This window comes from Oncorhynchus tshawytscha, linkage group LG18, assembly GCF_018296145.1.
Source record: "Oncorhynchus tshawytscha isolate Ot180627B linkage group LG18, Otsh_v2.0, whole genome shotgun sequence".
NCBI lineage: Eukaryota > Metazoa > Chordata > Actinopteri > Salmoniformes > Salmonidae > Oncorhynchus > Oncorhynchus tshawytscha.
Genome location: NC_056446.1, coordinates 40,258,452 through 40,279,065, shown reverse-complemented (window position 1 = coordinate 40,279,065; position 20,614 = coordinate 40,258,452). Strand labels below are relative to the sequence as shown.

Here is a 20,614-nt window from a genome sequence, read left to right as displayed (position 1 = left end):
TACATTGTATTCTTCTACTACGTCTACGAGTTGGTAAACAAACTGAAAGGGTGCATACTGCCACATGGAGTGTGCTGTTTAAACAGTTACAAAGTCAATGTTTGCATAGGAAGTCCCACCCAGTTGACTACTTTAAAATTGTGAAATTCCTCAATGGCACTGGCACATGCTTATACATGTGCTTTTGGGTCCTGGAAGTCCTCTTTCTCTAAGTTGTCATGTGACTGTTGCATTGTGGGTGGTAACCTCTAGGCACTTTTAACAAACCCAAACATGGCTTGTAATTTGGTTTGGTGTTGAGGCTTCGCTACAGGGGAGATAATAACTCTGATGTGCTGACTACTCTGATGGAATTTATTTGTTTTTAAATATTTAAAAAAATACAAGACGATCAACTGTGCCAGCTATCATGCCTTTGCTTATTGTTTCATCTTCTCATAAATAGCAAACCTGGCATGACCATAGAGTAGGTATTCAAAATCACCAGCAAAACAATATTATGAGGATCATGGTGTAATATAATAGACAGATACACATTAACATGACATCAATCATATGACACCACCAGAGAATATTTGCCATTTTAAAGAAAAAATATATATCTCACAAAATCTGTTACGTAAATAGTTTTTCAGATCAATGTCTTCCAGCATATTGTGTTTGGGTCCCTTTTTATCTTTTATTTATTTTATTTATTCAAACCTGTCGAGAAAGTCTTCAAAGAGAGCAGCTTGTTGTTGTTTGAGGTTTGTTTTTAAAAAGGTCCCTTCTCCTTCCACTCCAGTTGCCATAGAAACAAACAAAAAAAATGGTCACTGCTGTGTCATCCCCCACCCACCACCCCAAAAAAAGAAGCCCGTCTTTTCTATCGCTTTGTCACAGTCTGTCTTTCTCTTTCTCTCTTTTTTTCTGTCCATTAAAATAACATCAAATTGATCAGAAATACAATGTTGACATTGTTAATGTTGTAAATGACTATTGTAGCTGGAAACGGCAGATTTTTTTATGGAATATCTACATAGGCGTACAGAGGCCCATTATCAGCAACCATCACTCCTGTGTTCCAATGGCACGTTGTGTTAGCTAATTCAAGTTTATCATTATAAATGGCTAATTGATCATTAGAAAACCCTCAACGTCAACAGTGAAGTGGCGACTCCAGAATTGCAAAGAAAAGGCCATCTCTCAGACTGGCCAATAAAAAGAAAAGATGAAGATGGGCAAAAGAACACAGACACTTGACAGAGGAACTCTGCCTAGAAGGCCAGCATCCCTGAGTCGCCTCTTCACTGTTGACGTTGAGACTGGACAGAGGAACTCTGCCTAGAAGGCCAGCATCCCTGAGTCGCCTCTTCACTGTTGACGTTGAGACTGGACAGAGGAACTCTGCCTAGAAGGCCAGCATCCCTGAGTCGCCTCTTCACTGTTGACGTTGAGACTGGACAGAGGAACTCTGCCTAGAAGGCCAGCATCCCTGAGTCGCCTCTTCACTGTTGACGTTGAGACTGGACAGAGGAACTCTGCCTAGAAGGCCAGCATCCCTGAGTCGCCTCTTCACTGCATCCCTGAGTCGCCTCTTCACTGTTCGTTGAGACTGGACAGAGGAACTCTGCCTAGAAGGCCAGCATCCCTGAGTCGCCTCTTCACTGTTGACGTTGACACTGGACAGAGGAACTCTGCCTAGAAGGCCAGCATCCCTGAGTCGCCTCTTCACTGTTGACGTGGAGACTGGTGTTTTGCGGGCACTATTTAATGAAGCTGCCAGTTGAGGACTTGTGAGGCGTCTGTTTCTCAAACTAGACACCAATGTATTTGTCCTCAAGCTCAGTTGTACCCCGGGGTCTCCCACTCCTCTTTCTATTCTGGTTAGGGCCAGTTTGCTCTGTTCTATGAAGGGAGTAGTGCACAGCGTTGTACACGATCTTCAGTTTCTTGGCAATTTCTCGCATGGAATAGCCTTCATTTCTCAGAACAAGACTAGACAGACGAGTTTCAGAAGAACGTGCCTTGTTTCTGGCCATGTTCAGCCTGTAATCGATCCCACAAATGCTGATGCTCCAGATAATCAACTAGTCTAAAGAAGGCCAGTTTTATTGCTTCTTTAAATCAGGACAACATTTTTAAGCTGTGCTTGCTAACATAATTGCAAAAGGGTTTTCTAATGATCAATTAGTCTTTTAAAATGATGAAGTTGGATTAGCTAACACAACGTGCCATTGGAACACAGGAGTGATGGTTGAGAATAATGGGCCTCTGTACGCCTATGTGGATATTCCCTTTGAAAAAATCTGCCGTTTCCAGCTACAATAATGTCTACACTGTGTATCTGATCGATTTGATGTTATTTTAAATGAACAAAAAGAGTTTTTTTCTTTAAAAAACAAGGACATTTCAATGTGACCCCAAACTTTTGAACGGTAGTCTGTCCTTTCTCCTTTGTGTTATGATAATAATGCCCACTGTTTGTAGGAAGGGAAGGGAAGCCAGTTTGTTTGTAGGAAGGAAGGAAATGAAAAACGGTTTGTTTGTGGGAAGGAAGGAAGGAAACACAGTTTGTTTGTAGGAAGGAAGGAAATGAAAAACAGTTTGTTTGTGGGAAGGAAGGAAGGAAACACAGTTTGTTTGTAGGAAGGGAAGGAAGGAAAGGAAACACAGTTTGTTTGTAGGAAGGAAGGAAGGAAAGGAAACACTTTGTTTGTAGGAAGGGAAGGAAGGAAGGAAACTCAGTTTGTTTGTAGGAAGGAAGGAAACTCAGTTTGTTTGTAGGAAGGAAAGGAAACTCAGTTTGTTTGTAGGAAGGAAAGGAAACTCAGATTGTTTGTAGGAAGGAAGGAAACCCAGTTTGTTTGTAGGAAGGAAACTCAGTTTGTTTGTAGGAAGGAAAGGAAACCCAGTTGGAAAACTGTAAAAGGAAACTACTAACTCTAAACTGAACAAATCAAAAGAATGACGAAGTTCAGATCCCAAAGTCTAGCATAGTATGTCCTCCTTACACAAGGATGGGGCCCTTCAGTTCAAGTGGTGTTAGGCGCTAGGCCACGTAGTTTGTTGATTAATACAAATAGCCTGGACGGTAGTAGTCTAGTCCTCCACAGGTAGGCAGGCCGGCTGGCTCTAGTGTCCCAATACAGATCACCTACGTGGGCCATTCCCCTCTACTCTACTCCCAGGCTTCAGGCCTACTCCTGGCCTCCTCAGCTGCATTTGCAGGATTTGACGATCATGTTGGACAGCTGCTCTACTTTAGGGGTGCGTCCAGAGTAGTAGAGAATGGTAAGAGGCTCCAGGTCCTGGGGAACGCAGCAGGGAGAGGCTGAAGCCTCTGGGTTCAGAGTGTTATACAGGCTCAGCAGCTATAAAGGAACAAGAAAGAGATGAGGGTATAAAATATACTTTTTTTGGTCTACCAGCCATTCAGATTTTTTACCAGCCAAAATATTTTTGGGGCATTTACATTTTTTCAACAAAGCACACAACAAAAAAACAGATGAACATTCTTTCTAATGTTTCTATCATAAATGTATTACCAGTAAGAAGTAAATGTGGTCTATTGAATAATTCCATTTTTTTGAGACCTGAGGCTTAACTAAAATATCACAGAGGAGACTAAATGTTCACTTGCCCCTTTAAGAGCGGGAGGTTACCGTGGTAATGTGACTCCAGTCATGTGTGTACCTGTGAGATTGACTAGTAGAAACACTGGCTTCTCTTCTCTAGCAGTTGAAACTTAAGCAGAGAAAAACAACCTTGCTTGTGAACAAAAATAAATGTAAATAGCTAAAAAAAACAAGGACAAAGTCTCACTTCAGTAGACTTTAGTTTCAAGTTAAACACATTTTTATGCCTGTGCGCAACGCTTCTAAAAACAAATCTTTCACTCAGCTCTTCAGGTGCGCACAGCTCCCAGCCAGACAGTGTTGCAGCATGAGGTGGGATAGGCTATATAGCATTTGTAATTTCGATTTTGTGCGATTAAATTTACCAGCTATGAAACAAAATGGCGGAAATACTTTGAAAACAGTTACTGCAGCGTCTATTTTTTTTTTACTATAAATGTGATCATATTTCACTATTTTTATTCACAAACACAAGTGAAACGCTCGCACAGTGGAGCCCTGACTTCCCACCAACAAGGCTGGTGAAATAGACATCTTACCCGCCAAAATATACCCACAGGGGACAGGTGTTCATTTTAGGCTGTGAACTAGACATTTTGGTGTATCTGATGTGGAAGCTGAAATGTGGATTAAGGTGCAACTGTCCCGGTCTACTACTAATCTGCGTAAATAAATACATCCTGGCAGATCTGAATTTTATTCTGGTTGAGTCTTGTGTATGATGTAATTTTGCTGAGTCTCCCCTCAGTTACCTTACATGGGCTATTGAGCAGCTACCTGGTCTGTGTGTGTCTGTATGTGTGTGTCTGTGTGTGTGTGTGTTTGTGTGGTGTCAGAATGCCCTCACCTGTGTGTGTGTGTGTGTGTGTGTGTGTGTGTGTGGTGTCAGAATGCCCTCACCTGTGGGTGTGTGTGTGTGGTGTCAGAATGTCCTCACCCGTGTGTGTGTGTGTGTGTGTGTGTGTGTGTGTGTGTGTGTGTGTGTGTGGTGTGAATGCCCTGTGTGTGTGTGTGTGTGTGTGTGTGTGTGTGGTGTCAGAATGCCCTCACCTGTGGGTGTGTGTGTGTGGTGTGAATGTGTGTGTGTGTGTGTGTGTGTGTGTGTGTGTGTGTGTGTGTGTGTGTGGTGTCAGAATGCCCTCACCTGTGTGTGCGTGGTATCGGAGCTCCTCAGGTAAGGGCAGGGTCCAGAGCAGTAGTTAGCGAAGTATCCTTTAGGCTCGTGGATCCACTTCCAGTCCAGGTCCCGACGGAAGTCGATGTAGAGACGACGGACACAGCAGTTCTCCTCAACAGTGCTGGGAGGGAGGGGGGCACAACAAACTACGGTGAATCACTCATCACTCACTTATACAACAATGAGCTAGGTAGTCAACTGTGATAACTGTTCAGTTACAACTGAACGATTTTCTTGTTAATAACAACACAAAACTTTAGTTAGACTCAGTTGAAGTTGCAATTTATTAAAGTTTCTCGTCTTGATCAACCAACACATGAATGGTTTCAGATTGCACGTATGGGAAAGGTTAGCTGGCTCATTGATCCTTCATCTGCTATTGTTGTTTTATGTTACAACAGATTTTTACCATAAACCACTTCTAAGGCGCCTTTCAGGACATGACAACCGATAGGTGGAAACAGAAGTGCTAACAGTTTCCGTAAGGGTCCTTACGAGAAGCAGTAGTTGGTGTCCAGGGCCCGTTTGCGTCTGCGTGGCTGTGAGTCGAGGCGGTGAGGAGGGATCATCATGAGGATGAGGTGAGGCAGGTACGGCTCCTTCTGCTCCTTCTTCTTCTTCTTCTTCTTCTTCAGACGACCCAGGTCCCAACGACCCAGCTCCTCATACTCCCCTTCCATACCTGTAGCAGAGAGACGTTACATATCAGCCAGTACATGTTACAGGGCAGACATTTTGTATGTTTCTCCGCTGCAGCAGAGAGAGAGAGGTCAAAAGGTCATTCATTACAATTACAACTTTATTAATCCCAGAGGGGCGATTTGTTCAGGACTGACAGGATGCTTTCAAATTAGGACAACCGTAGACAATATAAGAAATACAATTTAAGGCATCAATTAAAATGTGCAATTTAAGAAACTACAAGTTCACGGAAGCCACAGTTGTTAATTAACGTCAGGGCTAAACTATCTCTAGAATAGTTCCTTATATATTCCTTGATGGTCCTGTTAACCAGGTGGATGGCCTCGGGCTCAACGAGGCCCTGCTCCTATTGGTGGAGCATTGCAGACAGGGCATGCGACGTCTGTCAAGGGGGAGCAGTTTGAACTACGGGTTGAGGACAACGGGTGCTGTACCCCAGGACGTCATAGGCCTCCTCACTTGTGACTTTGTGTCTTATAAAGCCGTTTTAAAAATGTTTATAGTGTTTTTTTTGGGGGGGGGATGTCAGTTCAATGTTCACTTTGTCAAAAGGAACACAGATGCAGCTCAAGAAGCTATCAGTATGTGGAGGCATAGAGCGAGACTTGCAGTTCATTGCAAGTTATTGGGTGGTGTAACAACAACAAAAAGGACCACACGAAGAAGATAATGTTATGCCTGCTGACCTTTGAACTTGACCTCCAGCACTTCGTTCACATTGTCGATGATGTCGCCGTTGGGGTTGAAGGTGTGGCAGGGGCAGTGTACGCTGATCTCCAGACCCAGGTTGGTCGCTGACAGGAGAGAGGCATCATGGGAAAGATAAGTAGTTTCATCATGTCAATCAATTAGTGTTGAGTGATTTTTGAATTAAACGAATTGACAGAAGTCGGTTCAATTATTTGAATTCCATTTAGTTAGTTTTTTCTTCTTCTGTGAGCTCAATGTGTAGTTTCCGTAGAGAGAAATCAGATCCAGCCTGAACTGTGTGATGTAGTAGGGAGTTGTAGTTTCTCTAGGAATAAATCAGATCCAGCCTGAACTGTGTGATGTAGTAGGGAGTTGTAGTTTCTCTAGGAATAAATCAGATCCAGCCTGAACTGTGTGATGTAGTAGGGAGTTGTAGTTTCTCTAGGAATAAATCAGATTCAGCCTGAACTGTGTGATGTAGTAGGGAGTTGTAGTTTCTCTAGGAATAAATCAGATCCAGCCTGAACTGTGTGATGTAGTAGGGAGTTGTAGTTTCTCTAGGAATAAATCAGATCCAGCCTGAACTGTGTGATGTAGTAGGGAGTTGTAGTTTCTCTAGGAATAAATCAGATCCAGCCTGAACTGTGCGATGTAGTAGGGAGTTGTAGTTTCTCTAGGAATAAATCAGATCCAGCCTGAACTGTGCGATGTAGTAGGGAGTTGTAGTTTCTCTAGGAATAAATCAGATCCAGCCTGAACTGTGTGATGTAGTAGGGAGTGGTAGTTTCTCTAGGAATAAATCAGTTCCAGCCTGAACTGTGCAATGTAGTAGGGAGTTGTAGTTTCCAACAGGCCAATATTCTACACTGAACAAAAATATAAAGGCAACCATGTAAAGTTTTGGTTCCATGTTTCATGAGCTGAAATAAAAGATCCCAGAAATGTTCCATATGCACAAAAAGTAATTAATTCTCTACAATTTTATGAACACATTTGTTTACATCCCTGTTCGTGAGCATTTCTCCTTTGCCAAGATAATCTATCTACCTGACAGGTGTGGCATATCAAGAAGCTGATTAAACAGCATAATCATTACACGGGTTCACCTTGTGCTGGGGATAATAAAAGGCCACTCTAAAATGTGCAGTTTTGTCACACATCAAAACGCCACAGACGTCTCAAGTTTGAGGGAGCGAGCAATTGACATGCTGACTGTAGGAATGTCCACCAGAGCAGTTGCCAGAGAATTTAATGTCAATTTCTCTAACATTAGCCTCCACCAACGTTGTTTTAGAGAATTTGGCAGTATATTCAACTGGCCTCACAACAGCAGACCAAGTGTAACCACGCCAGCCCAGGACCTCCACATCCAGCTTCTTCACCTGCAGGATCGTCTGAGACCAGCCACCCAGAAATCTGATGAAAGTGAGGAGTATTTCTGTCACATTGAAGGATAACCATTGTTATAAAGCCCTTTTGCGGGTAAAAACGTATTCTGATTAGGCCCACCCACTTGGGAGCCAGGCCCACCCACTTGGGAGCCAGGCCCACCCAATTGGGAGCCAGGCCCACCCACTTGGGAGCCAGGCCCACCTACTTGGGAGCCAGGCCCACCTACTTGGGAGCCAGGCCCACCCACTTGGGAGCCAGGCCACCTACTTGGGAGCCAGGCCCACCCACTTGGGAGCCAGGCCACCTACTTGGGAGCCAGGCCCACCTACTTGGGAGCCAGGCCCACCCACTTGGGAGCCAGACCCACCCACTTGGGAGCCAGGCCCACCTACTTGGGAGCCAGGCCCACCCACTTGGGAGCCAGGCCCACCTACTTGGGAGCCAGGCCCACCCACTTGGGAGCCAGGCCCACCCAATTGGGAGCCAGGCCCACCCACTTGGGAGCCAGGCCCACCCACTGGGAGCCAGGCCCACCTACTCAGGAGCCAGGCCCACCTACTTGGGAGCCAGGCCCACCTACTTGGGAGCCAGGCCCCCACACTTGGGAGCCAGGCCCACCTACTTGGGAGCCAGGCCCACCCACTTGGGAGCCAGGCCCACCTACTTGGGAGCCAGGCCCACCCACTTGGGAGCCAGGCCCACCTACTTTGGAGCCAGGCCCACCCACTTGGGAGCCAGGCCCACCTACTTGGGAGCCAGGCCCACCCACTTGGGAGCCAGGCATACCCACTTGGGAGCCAGGCCCACCCACTTGGGAGCCAGGCCCACCTACTTGGGAGCCAGGCCCACCCACTTGGGAGCCAGGCCCACCCACTTGGGAGCCAGGCCCACCCACTTGGGAGCCAGGCCCACCTACTCGGGAGCACAGCCCACCTACTTGGGAGCCAGGCCCACCTACTTGGGAGCCAGGCCCACCCACTTGGGAGCCAGGCCCACCACTTGGGAGCCAGGCCCACCCACTTGGGAGCCAGGCCCACCCACTTGGGAGCCAGGCCCACCTACTTGGGAGCCAGGCCCACCTACTTGGGAGCCAGGCCCACCCACTTGGGAGCCAGGCCCACCCACTTGGGAGCCAGGCCCACCCATGACTTCCCAGTCATGTGCCCAGTCATGTGAAATCTATAGATTAGGGCCAAATGAATCTATTTTCAATTGACTGATTTCCTTATATGAACTGTAACTCAATAAAATGGTTTGAAATTGTTACATGTTGCATTTATATTTTGTTCAGTATTCATTGTTTAGTGCAGAAAATGTGTTCATTATCTACCATGACCAGAATCCATTGCATGGGAGCTTAATAAACTTGACATGGAGACAGGGAGAAGATGGGATAGAAAACAGTTGGATTACGAGCCTGAAAATACATGAAGAGATTGACAAGTGGTACTCAGCAGTCATAAAAGTACGCCTTATTTACTTTGAAGAACTACTAAAAAAATAGTGATTTTGACAGACAGCAGCTCTATAGAGATGAGATGATGACTTGGGAACTAAATAGTAAAGTCATCAAATAAAACGAATGTCATAAACACAACGGCTGACATTTTATATTAAAGTAATGTGAATAAATGATGGTTAATGAGTGATCAGCAGTAACGGACAGTCACTAGCATCATGGGACTTTTATTCATGGTTTTATTCTGTGTTACAACATTCAACCCATAATGCATTTCATGTATTATCATTTTTTGTATATTTTTTTTTCTCTCTCTCTGAAACCCCAAACCGACCTCAAAATGCACTAAATTGCTCAACACTACAATCAATTAATGAATCAAACCCTCACCTCTGTACATCAACCACTCCCGTACCGTCTCTGTCACGTCGAAGGAGACCCATTCTGGCGTTCCCTTGGTCAGCACGTTCTTGGCTCCGATGTAGCGCTGCTTAGCTATGTGCTCGTCTGGTCTCAGGATCTGAAAATCAAAAAAGGGGATTTACTGTATACGAACGATACAGAGTCACTACACTGATGCTGTTGCCACTAGTGGAGACGTTTTTAAGCAACTTTGTGAGAGGAAACATAAAGAAGCTCGACAATAAGGACTTCATTACTGCCATGACACCGTATGGCATCTTCTAGAGCAGAGGCTTTAGAGAGAGATGCTTCTAGAATGTTTGCGGTACATTCAGTTTAATAAAAAAATGTAAAAAGGGAATCGGCATCCAAAAAACAGACTCAATTAAAACACTCAAACAGTGGAGGCTCATCAGAGGAGGAAGAGGAGGACCATCTTCCTCAGTGAATTTCATACAAATAGTAAAACATTGAAAAAGAGTCTCCTTTTATCCTAGCGTTCCCCTGCCCCGTTCCCCTGCCCCGTTCCCCTGCCCCGAGCCAGACCCTGTACACATTCTCCGGGCCTGGCGAGCTGGAGTTAGGGTCTGGCGGCTGCCCACCACCAAACCACAAGCTGGATATCGTCTTCTCTCTCCTCTTCTTCAGTTGAAACTGAAGTTTGAAAAAATGGGGATGTGGAATACTAGGCAACTTGTTTTTATTGTCGATGTCAGTATGGTAAACCTATCTATGCTAAACTAAACTTTCTGGCCATATGAAAATGTAAAAAAGTCCACTACCGATCATGCTCCTTAGCAAAACAAAAGCTATTGAATTGTATATATATTTTTTAAATAATGTCTTGGAGGTGACGCTACTGTGTGTGAAGGATCTTAGAGCACTGTGTTACCTCTACCAGGCCCCTCCCTCACATCTTAGAGCACTGTGTTACCTCTACCAGGCCCCTCCCTCACATCTTAGAGCACTGTGTTACCTCTACCAGGCCCCTCCCTCACATCTTAGAGCACTGTGTTACCTCTACCAGGCCCCTCCCTCATGTCTTAGAGCACTGTGTTACCTCTACCAGGCCCCTCCCTCACATCTTAGAGCACTGTGTTACCTCTACCAGGCCCCTCCCTCACATCTTAGAGCACTGTGTTACCTCTACCAGGCCCCTCCCTCACATCTTAGAGCACTGTGTTACCTCTACCAGGCCCCTCCCTCACATCTTAGAGCACTGTGTTACCTCTACCAGGCCCCTCCCTCACATCTTAGAGCACTGTGTTTTCTCTACCAGGCCCCTCCCTCACATCTTAGAGCACTGTGTCACCTCTACCAGGCCCCTCCCTCACATCTTAGAGCACTGTGTTACCTCTACCAGGCCCCTCCCTCACATCTTAGAGCACTGTGTTACCTCTACCAGGCCCCTCCCTCATGTCTTAGAGCACTGTGTTACCTCTACCAGGCCCCTCCCTCACATCTTAGAGCACTGTGTTACCTCTACCAGGCCCCTCCCTCACATCTTAGAGCACTGTGTTACCTCTACCAGGCCCCTCCCTCACATCTTAGAGCACTGTGTTACCTCTACCAGGCCCCTCCCTCACATCTTAGAGCACTGTGTTACCTCTACCAGGCCCCTCCCTCACATCTTAGAGCACTGTGTTACCTCTACCAGGCCCCTCCCTCACATCTTAGAGCACTGTGTTACCTCTACCAGGCCCCTCCCTCATGTCTTAGAGCACTGTGTTACCTCTACCAGGCCCCTCCCTCACATCTTAGAGCACTGTGTCACCTCTACCAGGCCCCTCCCTCACATACTCTTTCGCCCCCTGCTTAAAGAACAAGACTTCTAGCAGTATTAATAGACAACTGTTACATCCCAAATGGCACCCTAGTCCCTTTACAGTACACTACCTTTTGATCAGGGCCAATAGGGATCTGGTCTTAAGTAGTGCACTATATTGGGAATAGGGTGCCATAGGGATCTGGTCTAAAGTAGTGCACTATGTAGGGAATAAGGTGCCATAGGGATCTGGTCTAAAGTAGTGCACTATATAGGGAATAGGGTGTCATTTGGAACACACATTCCATGTTGATGCCTGATGACCTGGATGTTGCTTTGCAGGCCTTTGTGTTCCCGCCTCTAAATTAAACTAGGAGGAAAGACTTATAAAATCAAATCTTATTGGTCACATGCACATGGTTAGCAGATGTTATTGGTCACATGGTTAGCAGATGTTATTGGTCACATGGTTAGCAGATGTTATTGGTCACATGGTTAGCAGATGTTATTGGTCACATGGTTAGCAGATGTTATTGGTCACGTGGTTAGCAGATGTTATTGGTCACATGGTTAGCAGATGTTATTGGTCACATGGTTAGCAGATGTTATTGGTCACATGGTTAGCAGATGTTAATGGTCACATGCACATGGTTAGCAGATGTTATTGGTCACATACACATGGTTAGCAGATGTTATTGGTCACATACACATGGTTAGCAGATGTTATTGGTCACATGCACATGGTTAGCAGATGTTATTGGTCACATGCACATGGTTAGCAGATGTTATTGGTCACATGCACATGGTTAGCAGATGTTATTTGTCACATACACATGGTTAGCAGATGTTAATGCGAGTGTAGCCAAATGCTTGTGCTTCTAGTTCCGACAGTACAGTAATATCGAACAAGTAATCTAACAATTTCACAACAACTACCTAATACACACAAACGTAAAAGGATGAATAAGAATATGTACATATAAATATATGGATGAGCGATGGCCGTGCGGCACGATGCAGTATATGGTATAGAGTACAGTATATACATATGAGATGAGTAATGTAGGATATGTAAACATTATTAAAGTGGCATTATTTAAAGTGACTGGTTGTACCTTTACTAAATCCATTTATTTAAGTGGCCAGAGATTTGAGTCTGTATGTTGGCAGCAGCCTCTCTATGGTAGTGATGGCTGTTTAACAATCTGATGGCCTTAAGATAGAAGCTGTTTTTCAGTCTCTCGGCCCCAGCTTTGATGTACCTGTACTGACCTCGCCTTCTGGGTGATAGAGCGGGTGAACAGGCTCGGAAGCGACCATCTCTTCCGGCTCCATCTTGTTGGCACAGGCAGAGATGGTCCCCTCGCTTCAGGTCCTTAGAAAACTATGCAGTTATTTCTTGGGGGTGAGGCGGAGTTAAAGATCTCTGAAGGACATGGAGAGACGGAGGGGTACCTTTACACACCTGGTAGAGCTCGACCCTCTGTTCGTTCCTATTGGCAGCAGAGTTTGGAACCCTGAGAGCACGGAACTCAGCTCGGAACAGGTTGGTGGAGTTCCTCTCCATGGCCGACACATTGAAACGGAAAACTTTGGAGGTGATGCCTTTAGGACAGTAGGGAAGGTCATCTATAGGACAGAGAGAAAAGACCTTTAGGACAGTAGGGAAGGTCATCTGTAGGACAGAGAGAAGAGACCTTTAGGACAGTAGGGAAGGTCATCTATAGGACAGAGAGAAAAGACCTTTAGGACAGTAGGGAATTTCATCTATAGGACAGAGAGAAAAGACCTTTAGGATAGTAGAGAAGGTAATCTATAGGACAGAGAGAAAAGACCTTTAGGACAGTAGGGAAGGTCATCTGTAGGACAGAGAGAAGAGACCTTTAGGACAGTAGGGAAGGTCATCTGTAGGACAGAGAGAAGAGACCTTTAGGACAGTAGGGAAGGTCATCTGTAGGACAGAGAGAAGAGACCTTTAGGACAGTAGGGAAGGTCATCTATAGGACAGAGAGAAAAGACCTTTAGGACAGTAGGGAAGGTCATCTGTAGGACAGAGAGAAGAGACCTTTAGGACAGTAGGGAAGGTCATCTGTAGGACAGAGAGAAGAGACCTTTAGGACAGTAGGGAATTTCATCTATAGGACAGAGAGAAAAGACCTTTAGGATAGTAGAGAAGGTCATGTGGGGCAGGTTGTTGGAGACAGACAGTAGGGCAGGTTGTTGGAGACAGAGAGGAGACAGACAGTAGGGCAGGGTTGTTGGAGACAGAGAGGAGACAGACAGTAGGGCAGGTTGTGGCAGACAGGCAGTAGGGCAGGTTTGTTGGAGACAGAGAGGAGACAGACAGTAGGGCAGGTTGTTGGAGACAGAGTGGAGACAGACAGTAGGGCAGGTTGTTGGAGACAGAGAGGAGACAGACAGTAGGGCAGGTTGTTGGAGACAGAGAGGAGACAGACAGTAGGGCAGGTTGTTGGAGACAGACAGTATGGCAGGTTGTGGCAGACGGACAGTAGGGCAGGTTGTTGGAGACAGAGAGGAGACAGACAGTAGGGCAGTTTATTTGCAAGAAACAGGCATTGGGAGGACCGAGCTCAGTAATTGTAGTCTCCCTGCCCTGTAGTCTCCCCTGCCCTGTAGTCTCCCCTCCCCTGCCCTGTAGTCTCCCCTACCCTGTAGTCTACCCTGCCCTGTAGTCTCCCTGCCCTGTAGTCTCCCTGCCCTGTAGTCTCCCCTCCCCTGCCCTGTAGTCTCCCTGCCCTGTAGTCTCCCTCCCCTGCCCTGTAGTCTCCCCTACCCTGTAGTCTCCCTGCCCTGTAGTCTCCCCTACCCTGTAGTCTCCCTCCCCTGCCCTGTAGTCTACCCTGCCCTGTAGTCTCCCCTACCCTGTAGTCTCCCTGCCCTGTAGTCTCCCTGCCCTGTAGTCTCCCCTCCCCTGCGATGCAGACACTAGCCTTAGATCCGCCAAATGTCAACAGTGTACCTAAAGCCTTTCAGCAGAGCTGTCAGGAGCTAACATGTTTGTTCACACCACACTAAAGAGGTGGGAAAGGAAAGGAGTGACGTCACTGGCTCGGGATGTCAACAGCAGATCCACCGAAAGCGAAACTTCTTCAGAAAGAGAGAGAAAGAGAGAGAGAGAAAAGACAGAAAGAGAAAGAGAGAGACAGAGAGGAGTCCGAATGAGAGACACAGATAGAGAGACAGAGAGAAAGAGAGACAGAGAGAGAGACCTATGCTCCATCCCAAATGGCACCCTATTCCCTACCTTTGATGAGAGTCTAGTCGTGCACTGTTTTGGGTTCTTTTTGCTGTATCTGTTCAGCAGCTAGGTCTTGACCGCAGTACTTTATGGGAAATACGCCTCTCTGCAAACACAGGAAGCCAGTACTCTCAGTCTCTCACCTCCCTCTAAAACACTTATTCTGGTGTGACTCACAGTTACTCTGGTCTGAGGAAGTAGTTGAGGTCTGGTCTGAAGTAGGAGGGGTCTGCTCTGAAGTAGGAGTGGTCTGGTCTGAAGTAGGAGGGGTCTGCTCTGAAGTTGGAGGGGTCTAGTGTGAAGTAGGAGGGGTCTGGTCTGAAGTAGGAGGGGTCTGGTCTGAAGTAGGAGGGGTCTGGTCAGAAGTAGGAGGGGTCTGGTCTGAAGTAGAAAAGGCTTTGAACAGATCTCGTCAGGTAGAAAGCATCAAGGGTCAAGGGATATAACTTCAAAGATTCTCTTTATATGAGGAAGTTTGTGCACCTGGTGAAGTTCATCTGGCAAAGGGAGGTTCATCTTAACACTAATATAATGTCATCATGATATGTGCTCTCTTTATTTCCACAATCAGGGGTACCAGATTGGCCAATAGCACCACAGTGGCAAGAAAAAGTATGTGAACCCTTTGGAATTACCTGGATTTCTACATAAATTTGACATAACATTTGATCTGATCTAAGTCACAATAGACAAACACAATGTGCTTAAACTAATAACACACAAATTATTTTATTTTTCTTGTCTATATTGAATACATCATTTAAACATTCAAAATGTAGGTTGGAAAAATGTATGTGAACCCCTAAAGGCTAATGACATTTTTCATTGGAGTCAGGAGTCAACTAGCCTGGAGTCTAATCAATAGGATGAGATTGAAGATGTTGATTAGAGCTGCCTTGCGCTATAAAAAAAACACTCACAGAATGTGTGTTTGCTATTCACCAGAAGCAGTGTCTGATGTGAACCATGCCTTCAACAAATGAGATCTCAGAAGACATACAATTAAGAATTGTTGCCTTGCATAAAGCTGGACAGGGTTACAAAAGTATCTCTAAAAGTCAGTCCACGGTAAGACAAATTGTCTATAAATGGAGAAAGTTCAGCACTGTTGCTACTCTCCCTTGGAGTGGCCGTCCTGCAAAGATGGCTGCAAGACCACAGCGCTGAATGCTCAATGAGGTTAAGAAGAATCCTAGAGTGTCAGCTAAAGACTTACAGAAATCTCTGAAACATGCTAACGTTATTGTTGACGAATCTATATATATATATTTTTTAATTCAACGCTATAGAGCTTTTGTAAACAAGAGGAAATATCCTAAATGGGAGTAGGGTGTAGTTACCTCTAGACACCGATCTTGGGTCAGTTTAGCATTTTAGTCCCACCCCATCCCCAACTAATTGTTAAAGTTAGGATTAAGGGATGGGAATCTGATCCTAGATTTGTCCCTAGAGGAACCTTCACCCTGGAGCCTCCTCAATATGCATCACTCATTATGTTTGTTTACATTGTGTTTTTAACTGGGCTTCAGGATGTAGTAGGAGCTAAAGGCAGCAATCTGTCCATGTTGTGTTGCTTTTTGGTCAGGAGCACTTTATATGGAGGGAGGGAGAGGCATTTTACTACAACACTTGTTGATTTCAAAGGGACCATGATGCAATGGGCTTTGCGTCGACCCAAAAGACCTTCAAATTCTTCCACACTTAAAAACACTAACCCTCCCTCTCCCTCTCTACCCCCCCCACCTCTCTACCCCCTTCCATGTCACCTCTCTACCCCCCACCTCTCTACCCCCCTTCCATGTCACCTCTCTACCCCCCCCACCTCTCTACCCCCCCCATGTCACCTCTCTACCCCCCCACCTCTCTACCCCCCTTCCATGTCACCTCTCTCCCCCCCCACCTCTCTACCCCCCCCCACCTCTCTACCCCCCACCTCTCTACCCCCCTTCCATGTCACCTCTCTACCCCCCCCACCTCTCTCTACCCCCCCCACCTCTCTACCCCCCCCACCTCTCTACCCCCCTTCCATGTCACCTCTCTTCTCAGAAATTGTTACTCAGACCTCACAGACAATGTGTGGTGGGGAGTGGATGTCTATAAAGGTGATAATTAGGTGAGATAGGGAAAGGGAGATAGTGTGTCGTGGGGAGTGGATGTCTATAAAGGTGATAATTAGGTGAGATAGGGAAAGGGAGATAGTGTGTGGTGGGGAGTGGATGTCTATAAAGGTGATAATTAGGTGAGATAGGGAAAGGGAGATAGTGTGTGGTGGGGAGTGGATGTCTATAAAGGTGATAATTAGGTGAGATAGGGAAAGGGAGATAGTGTGTGGTGGGGAGTGGATGTCTATAAAGGTGATAATTAGGTGAGATAGGGAAAGGGAGATAGTGTGTCGTGGGGAGTGGATGTCTATAAAGGTGATAATTAGGTGAGATAGGGAAAGGGAGATAGTGTGTGGTGGGGAGTGGATGTCTATAAAGGTGATAATTAGGTGAGATAGGGAAAGGGAGATAGTGTGTGGTGGGGAGTGGATGTCTATAAAGGTGATAATTAGGTGAGATAGGGAAAGGGAGATAGTGTGTGGTGGGGAGTGGATGTCTATAAAGGTGATAATTAGGTGAGATAGGGAAAGGGAGATAGTGTGTCGTGGGGAGTGGATGTCTATAAAGGTGATAATTAGGTGAGATAGGGAAAGGGAGATAGTGTGTCGTGGGGAGTGGATGTCTATAAAGGTGATAATTAGGTGAGATAGGGAAAGGGAGATAGTGTGTCGTGGGGAGTGGATGTCTATAAAGGTGATAATTAGGTGAGATAGGGAAAGGGAGATAGTGTGTCGTGGGGAGTGGCGCTCTGACTAAGGAGTGAAGGAGGTCCTTCCATCTGCTAACTGTTTCTTTCTCCATGTTAACTTTCACTGTCCTTCCCTCAGCTAAGTTTTCCTGTCTCCATGTTAACTTTTCCTATCTCCCCTCAGCAAGGCTTCCCCTTCCCTTCCCCAGCCCTGTTCCAATCAGCTTGGGCAGATGTCCCTCTCATTTGGGCCTGGCTGAAACTAAAACGGACACATCTGGTGAGAGGGACTGGGTCCATGGGGAAAAAGAGGGAAAGAGTGAGGAAGGAGGAGTAGGAACGACTACACAAAACTCAAGTCTTCTGGAGTGAAATAGGTTGGGGGAAAGAGCTGAGGCAACTTCCAGGTTCATCCACAACATAGCTTCTACTAGTCCCACATCTCACTGAAGTCCTAGACACGTTCCTGAATACGGACAATAAAGTGAACAGAAGTTAACACATCTAAGGAGATCTTAAACAGATCGTTTCTGACACATTCCATCTGGGTACTCACAGGGTTCCATCTGGGTACTCACAGGGTTCCATCTGGGTACTCACAGGGTTTCCCAAACTCAGTCCTCATGACCTCAATGAGGTGCACGTTTTGATTTTTCCTCCAGCACTACACAACTGATTCAAATAATTAACTTTTAATCAAGCTTTAATCATTTTAAATCAGCTGTGTAGTGTTATGGGGAAAAAAAACGAAAAAAAAAACGTGCACCCATTGGGGTCCTGAGGACCGAGTTTTGGAAACTCTGGTCTACTGTATGCTATCCACACACTCCCTATATGTGATATACAGAGTTGATGGGTTCATATCCGTTGTCAACTATCAACTATGTAAAGCCCAGATAGGACCAATCATTGTCATGACAAATAGATAAACCACTAATTGTATGATCTTCACTCAGGTAACAGCCCTCCCTCTTGTGATCACGTGGAAGTTTTCAAAATTACGCATTTGGCACGTTCTCTATTCATTGATCTCGTGCGTAATGGAGCGCCCAACTACAGTCAATAAGAGTTTCACAAAAAATAACAATAGAAAATAGCTTTTCAACCAAAAGAGCATTAAGATGAATATAACATAACACGACTTAGCCTACTATTTTCTGGCGGTCCCTGGACCATGTTGAATTTGTATATCTCTTTGGCATAATATTCGGTCTCCGTGTTGTCTTGGCCACAACTTTGCTGCCCGTCTCTCCCCAACTCCTCAAGCAGCTCCCGGGTACTGTTATACAACGACTGGATCTGGTAGGAGACCTGACTGGGTCCCAGGGAGTGTGGCGGGCTGGTCAGCCGGAGCTTACTCAGTATCTGTCCCCGTATCGCCTCGAACCTCTTCCGCTTCACATGATCGATATCCACCGTGGCGCAGGTTGACAGAGAAAGACTGGTAGTCGTGTAGTTTAGGAGAAGGACCAACAGAAGAGCTTTACCGAGATACATGTTTCTGTTGCTCAATGATGCACTTGGTTCGTGAACCACTTTAGGTAAACAAATTTAGTCTAATAACGGATTCCCACCGGTGACTATTTCCCAAGGTTCCTTAAGCGTAAGAGTATGTTTAAACTTTCAAAATCAACTTCATAGCAGTTTACAAAAACTATTTTCTCGCACTTTCAGTTGGCTTCTTCATACACGTATGTTTTCTCCCGGGGAAATCCACGTTCGCTGGTTTGTGATCCATAGAAATCCAGGTGTGTATTCAGCCATCAGACATCTATCGCCGTTCCAAATGAATAGAATCCCCAGCGCAGGCCAAACTAAAATCTAACGGTCTCAATCATCATTCTAGTAACTGAACGCATACCGCCTATTGACTTTTCTTTCTCATTCTTCTATTTAACCCTTGTCGTTCACTTAGGTCGTCTGACTCGCCCCACACCTGCGCATCCTTCCTTTTTCTATTTGTATTTGTCATGAACAACTTCGTGCCACTGACCCGCACGCACCTTCTCCGAACAGTGGCCGGCTAACGTCACCTTGCAGAGCTGTGCGCCCTCCAGCACGGGCTCACGTTTGTTTTATACCGACGGCTGTGACGTTTTGATGGAGGAAGGACCACAGGTTATCTATCCCATATGACCATAACTCTATTCTGTGTAGAAGTTCTCAAATCTCAAAATAGAACCTATTATCAGTTCAATACAATGTGTCATATCATATGTAATTCTAAACGTTTATCATATTTTATATTTGTTTTAATAGTTTAAAGTGATACATTTGAGTTGTATGGCTTTATTATTACTTCAAATCAAATTTTATTTGCCACATACACATGGTTAGCAGATGTTAATGCGAGTGTAGTGAAATGCTTGTGTTTCTAGTTCCGGCAATGCAGAAATAACCAACGAGTAATCTCAGGATCAAAATCTAAGGATCAAAATAGCCTACAATGTTGCTAGTAGGCTATTTTGATAGCATACAATTACTCTTGAGGTGATTTTTATTGATCTGATTGCATTAATCACTGTTGTTAGAGGAAAATGATAGAACATCGGCATCAGTAATTAATTAACTTGGTAACGAAGGTGGTGCGATCAACTGCTGCTACTGTCCTTTTAAAATAGACAGTACTCCCTCTAGTGGAATATCAAAGGTATTGTAAATTGAAACATGTCTGACACAAACCAGACCCCAAGCAGTGCCTGCTATCCCATCCCTGTCTTATCCTTATCGCTGCTCACAATAGTACTTCACCGAGAAGCATTTAGTTCATTTCTAGATAAATTAGTAAACGATACACCATCGTTTGCACCATCGAGGATAGTTGGACTTGTTCCATATCAGCTGAACCAAAGCCAAAGTCTGAGTCCCAAGTGACACCCATAGGGCTCTGATCAAAACGTAACGCACTATATAGGGAATAGGGTGCAATTTGGAAGGCATAACAAAAATCCACTTTACTAGAGATTCCAGGGACATTACTCCAATAGAGAGTTTCCAAACGAGTCCATCTTTCAACCCCCGAGTCCTGTCAGGATTCCCGCACACTCAGGAACCTCGAACCATGATCCCTGATGAAATCCATTCTTTCCAGGCATGTTTATTTTGTAAGGTCCTCTATGTTGTTGTATTTACAGAGCATCAAGCATCGTTTCATCTTTATTCCTAGAATATACTGTATCCACTGGCTGGTTACATTTCGCAGATCCCCCTTCTAAGGTCAAAGGTCAGATTTAACTTTAGTCTAGACCCAATCATGGGGCAGGAATGGCATTTCACTAGCTATAAAATTAGATATTTCAGTATTTTTCTTTCTCAATATATTAGCAAAAACATTTTTTTACGTCTTTCCACTTTGTGACTA

The 20,614-nt window shown here is 45.3% G+C and overlaps 1 protein-coding gene across 2 annotated transcripts; it reads right to left on the bottom strand.

Moving 5' to 3' along the window:
* Positions 1 to 2,530: 2,530 nt before the first annotated feature.
* LOC112217963 (transforming growth factor beta-3 proprotein) lies at positions 2,531 to 19,290 on the bottom strand. Of its 2 annotated transcripts, XM_042301068.1 has the most exons (8): positions 18,405 to 18,589; positions 12,670 to 12,833; positions 12,477 to 12,570; positions 9,428 to 9,557; positions 6,183 to 6,290; positions 5,290 to 5,476; positions 4,762 to 4,915; positions 2,531 to 3,353 (listed from the first exon to the last, which is right to left on the bottom strand). In XM_042301068.1, exons 1-8 carry the CDS (start codon positions 18,453 to 18,455, stop codon positions 3,195 to 3,197), a joined length of 1,047 nt encoding a protein of 348 aa, XP_042157002.1. In that variant the 5' UTR covers positions 18,456 to 18,589; the 3' UTR covers positions 2,531 to 3,194. The 2 variants fall into 2 exon arrangements, with proteins under 2 accessions (XP_042157002.1, XP_042157001.1); XM_042301067.1 differs by lacking the exon at positions 12,477 to 12,570 and having other exon boundaries at positions 18,405 to 19,290.
* Positions 19,291 to 20,614: the final 1,324 nt, after the last annotated feature.

Coding starts and splice junctions, on each gene's coding strand:
- LOC112217963 (XM_042301067.1), bottom strand. CDS start 18,750: ATGTATCTCGGTAAAGCTCTTCTGTTGGTCCTTCTCCTAAACTACACG. Junction 12,834..18,404: donor CCAGGGACCGCCAGAAAATA/GTAGGCTAAGTC, acceptor TCTGTCCTATAG/ATGACCTTCCCTACTGTCCT. Junction 4,916..5,289: donor GACACCAACTACTGCTTCTC/GTAAGGACCCTT, acceptor CCTCCCTCCCAG/CACTGTTGAGGAGAACTGCT.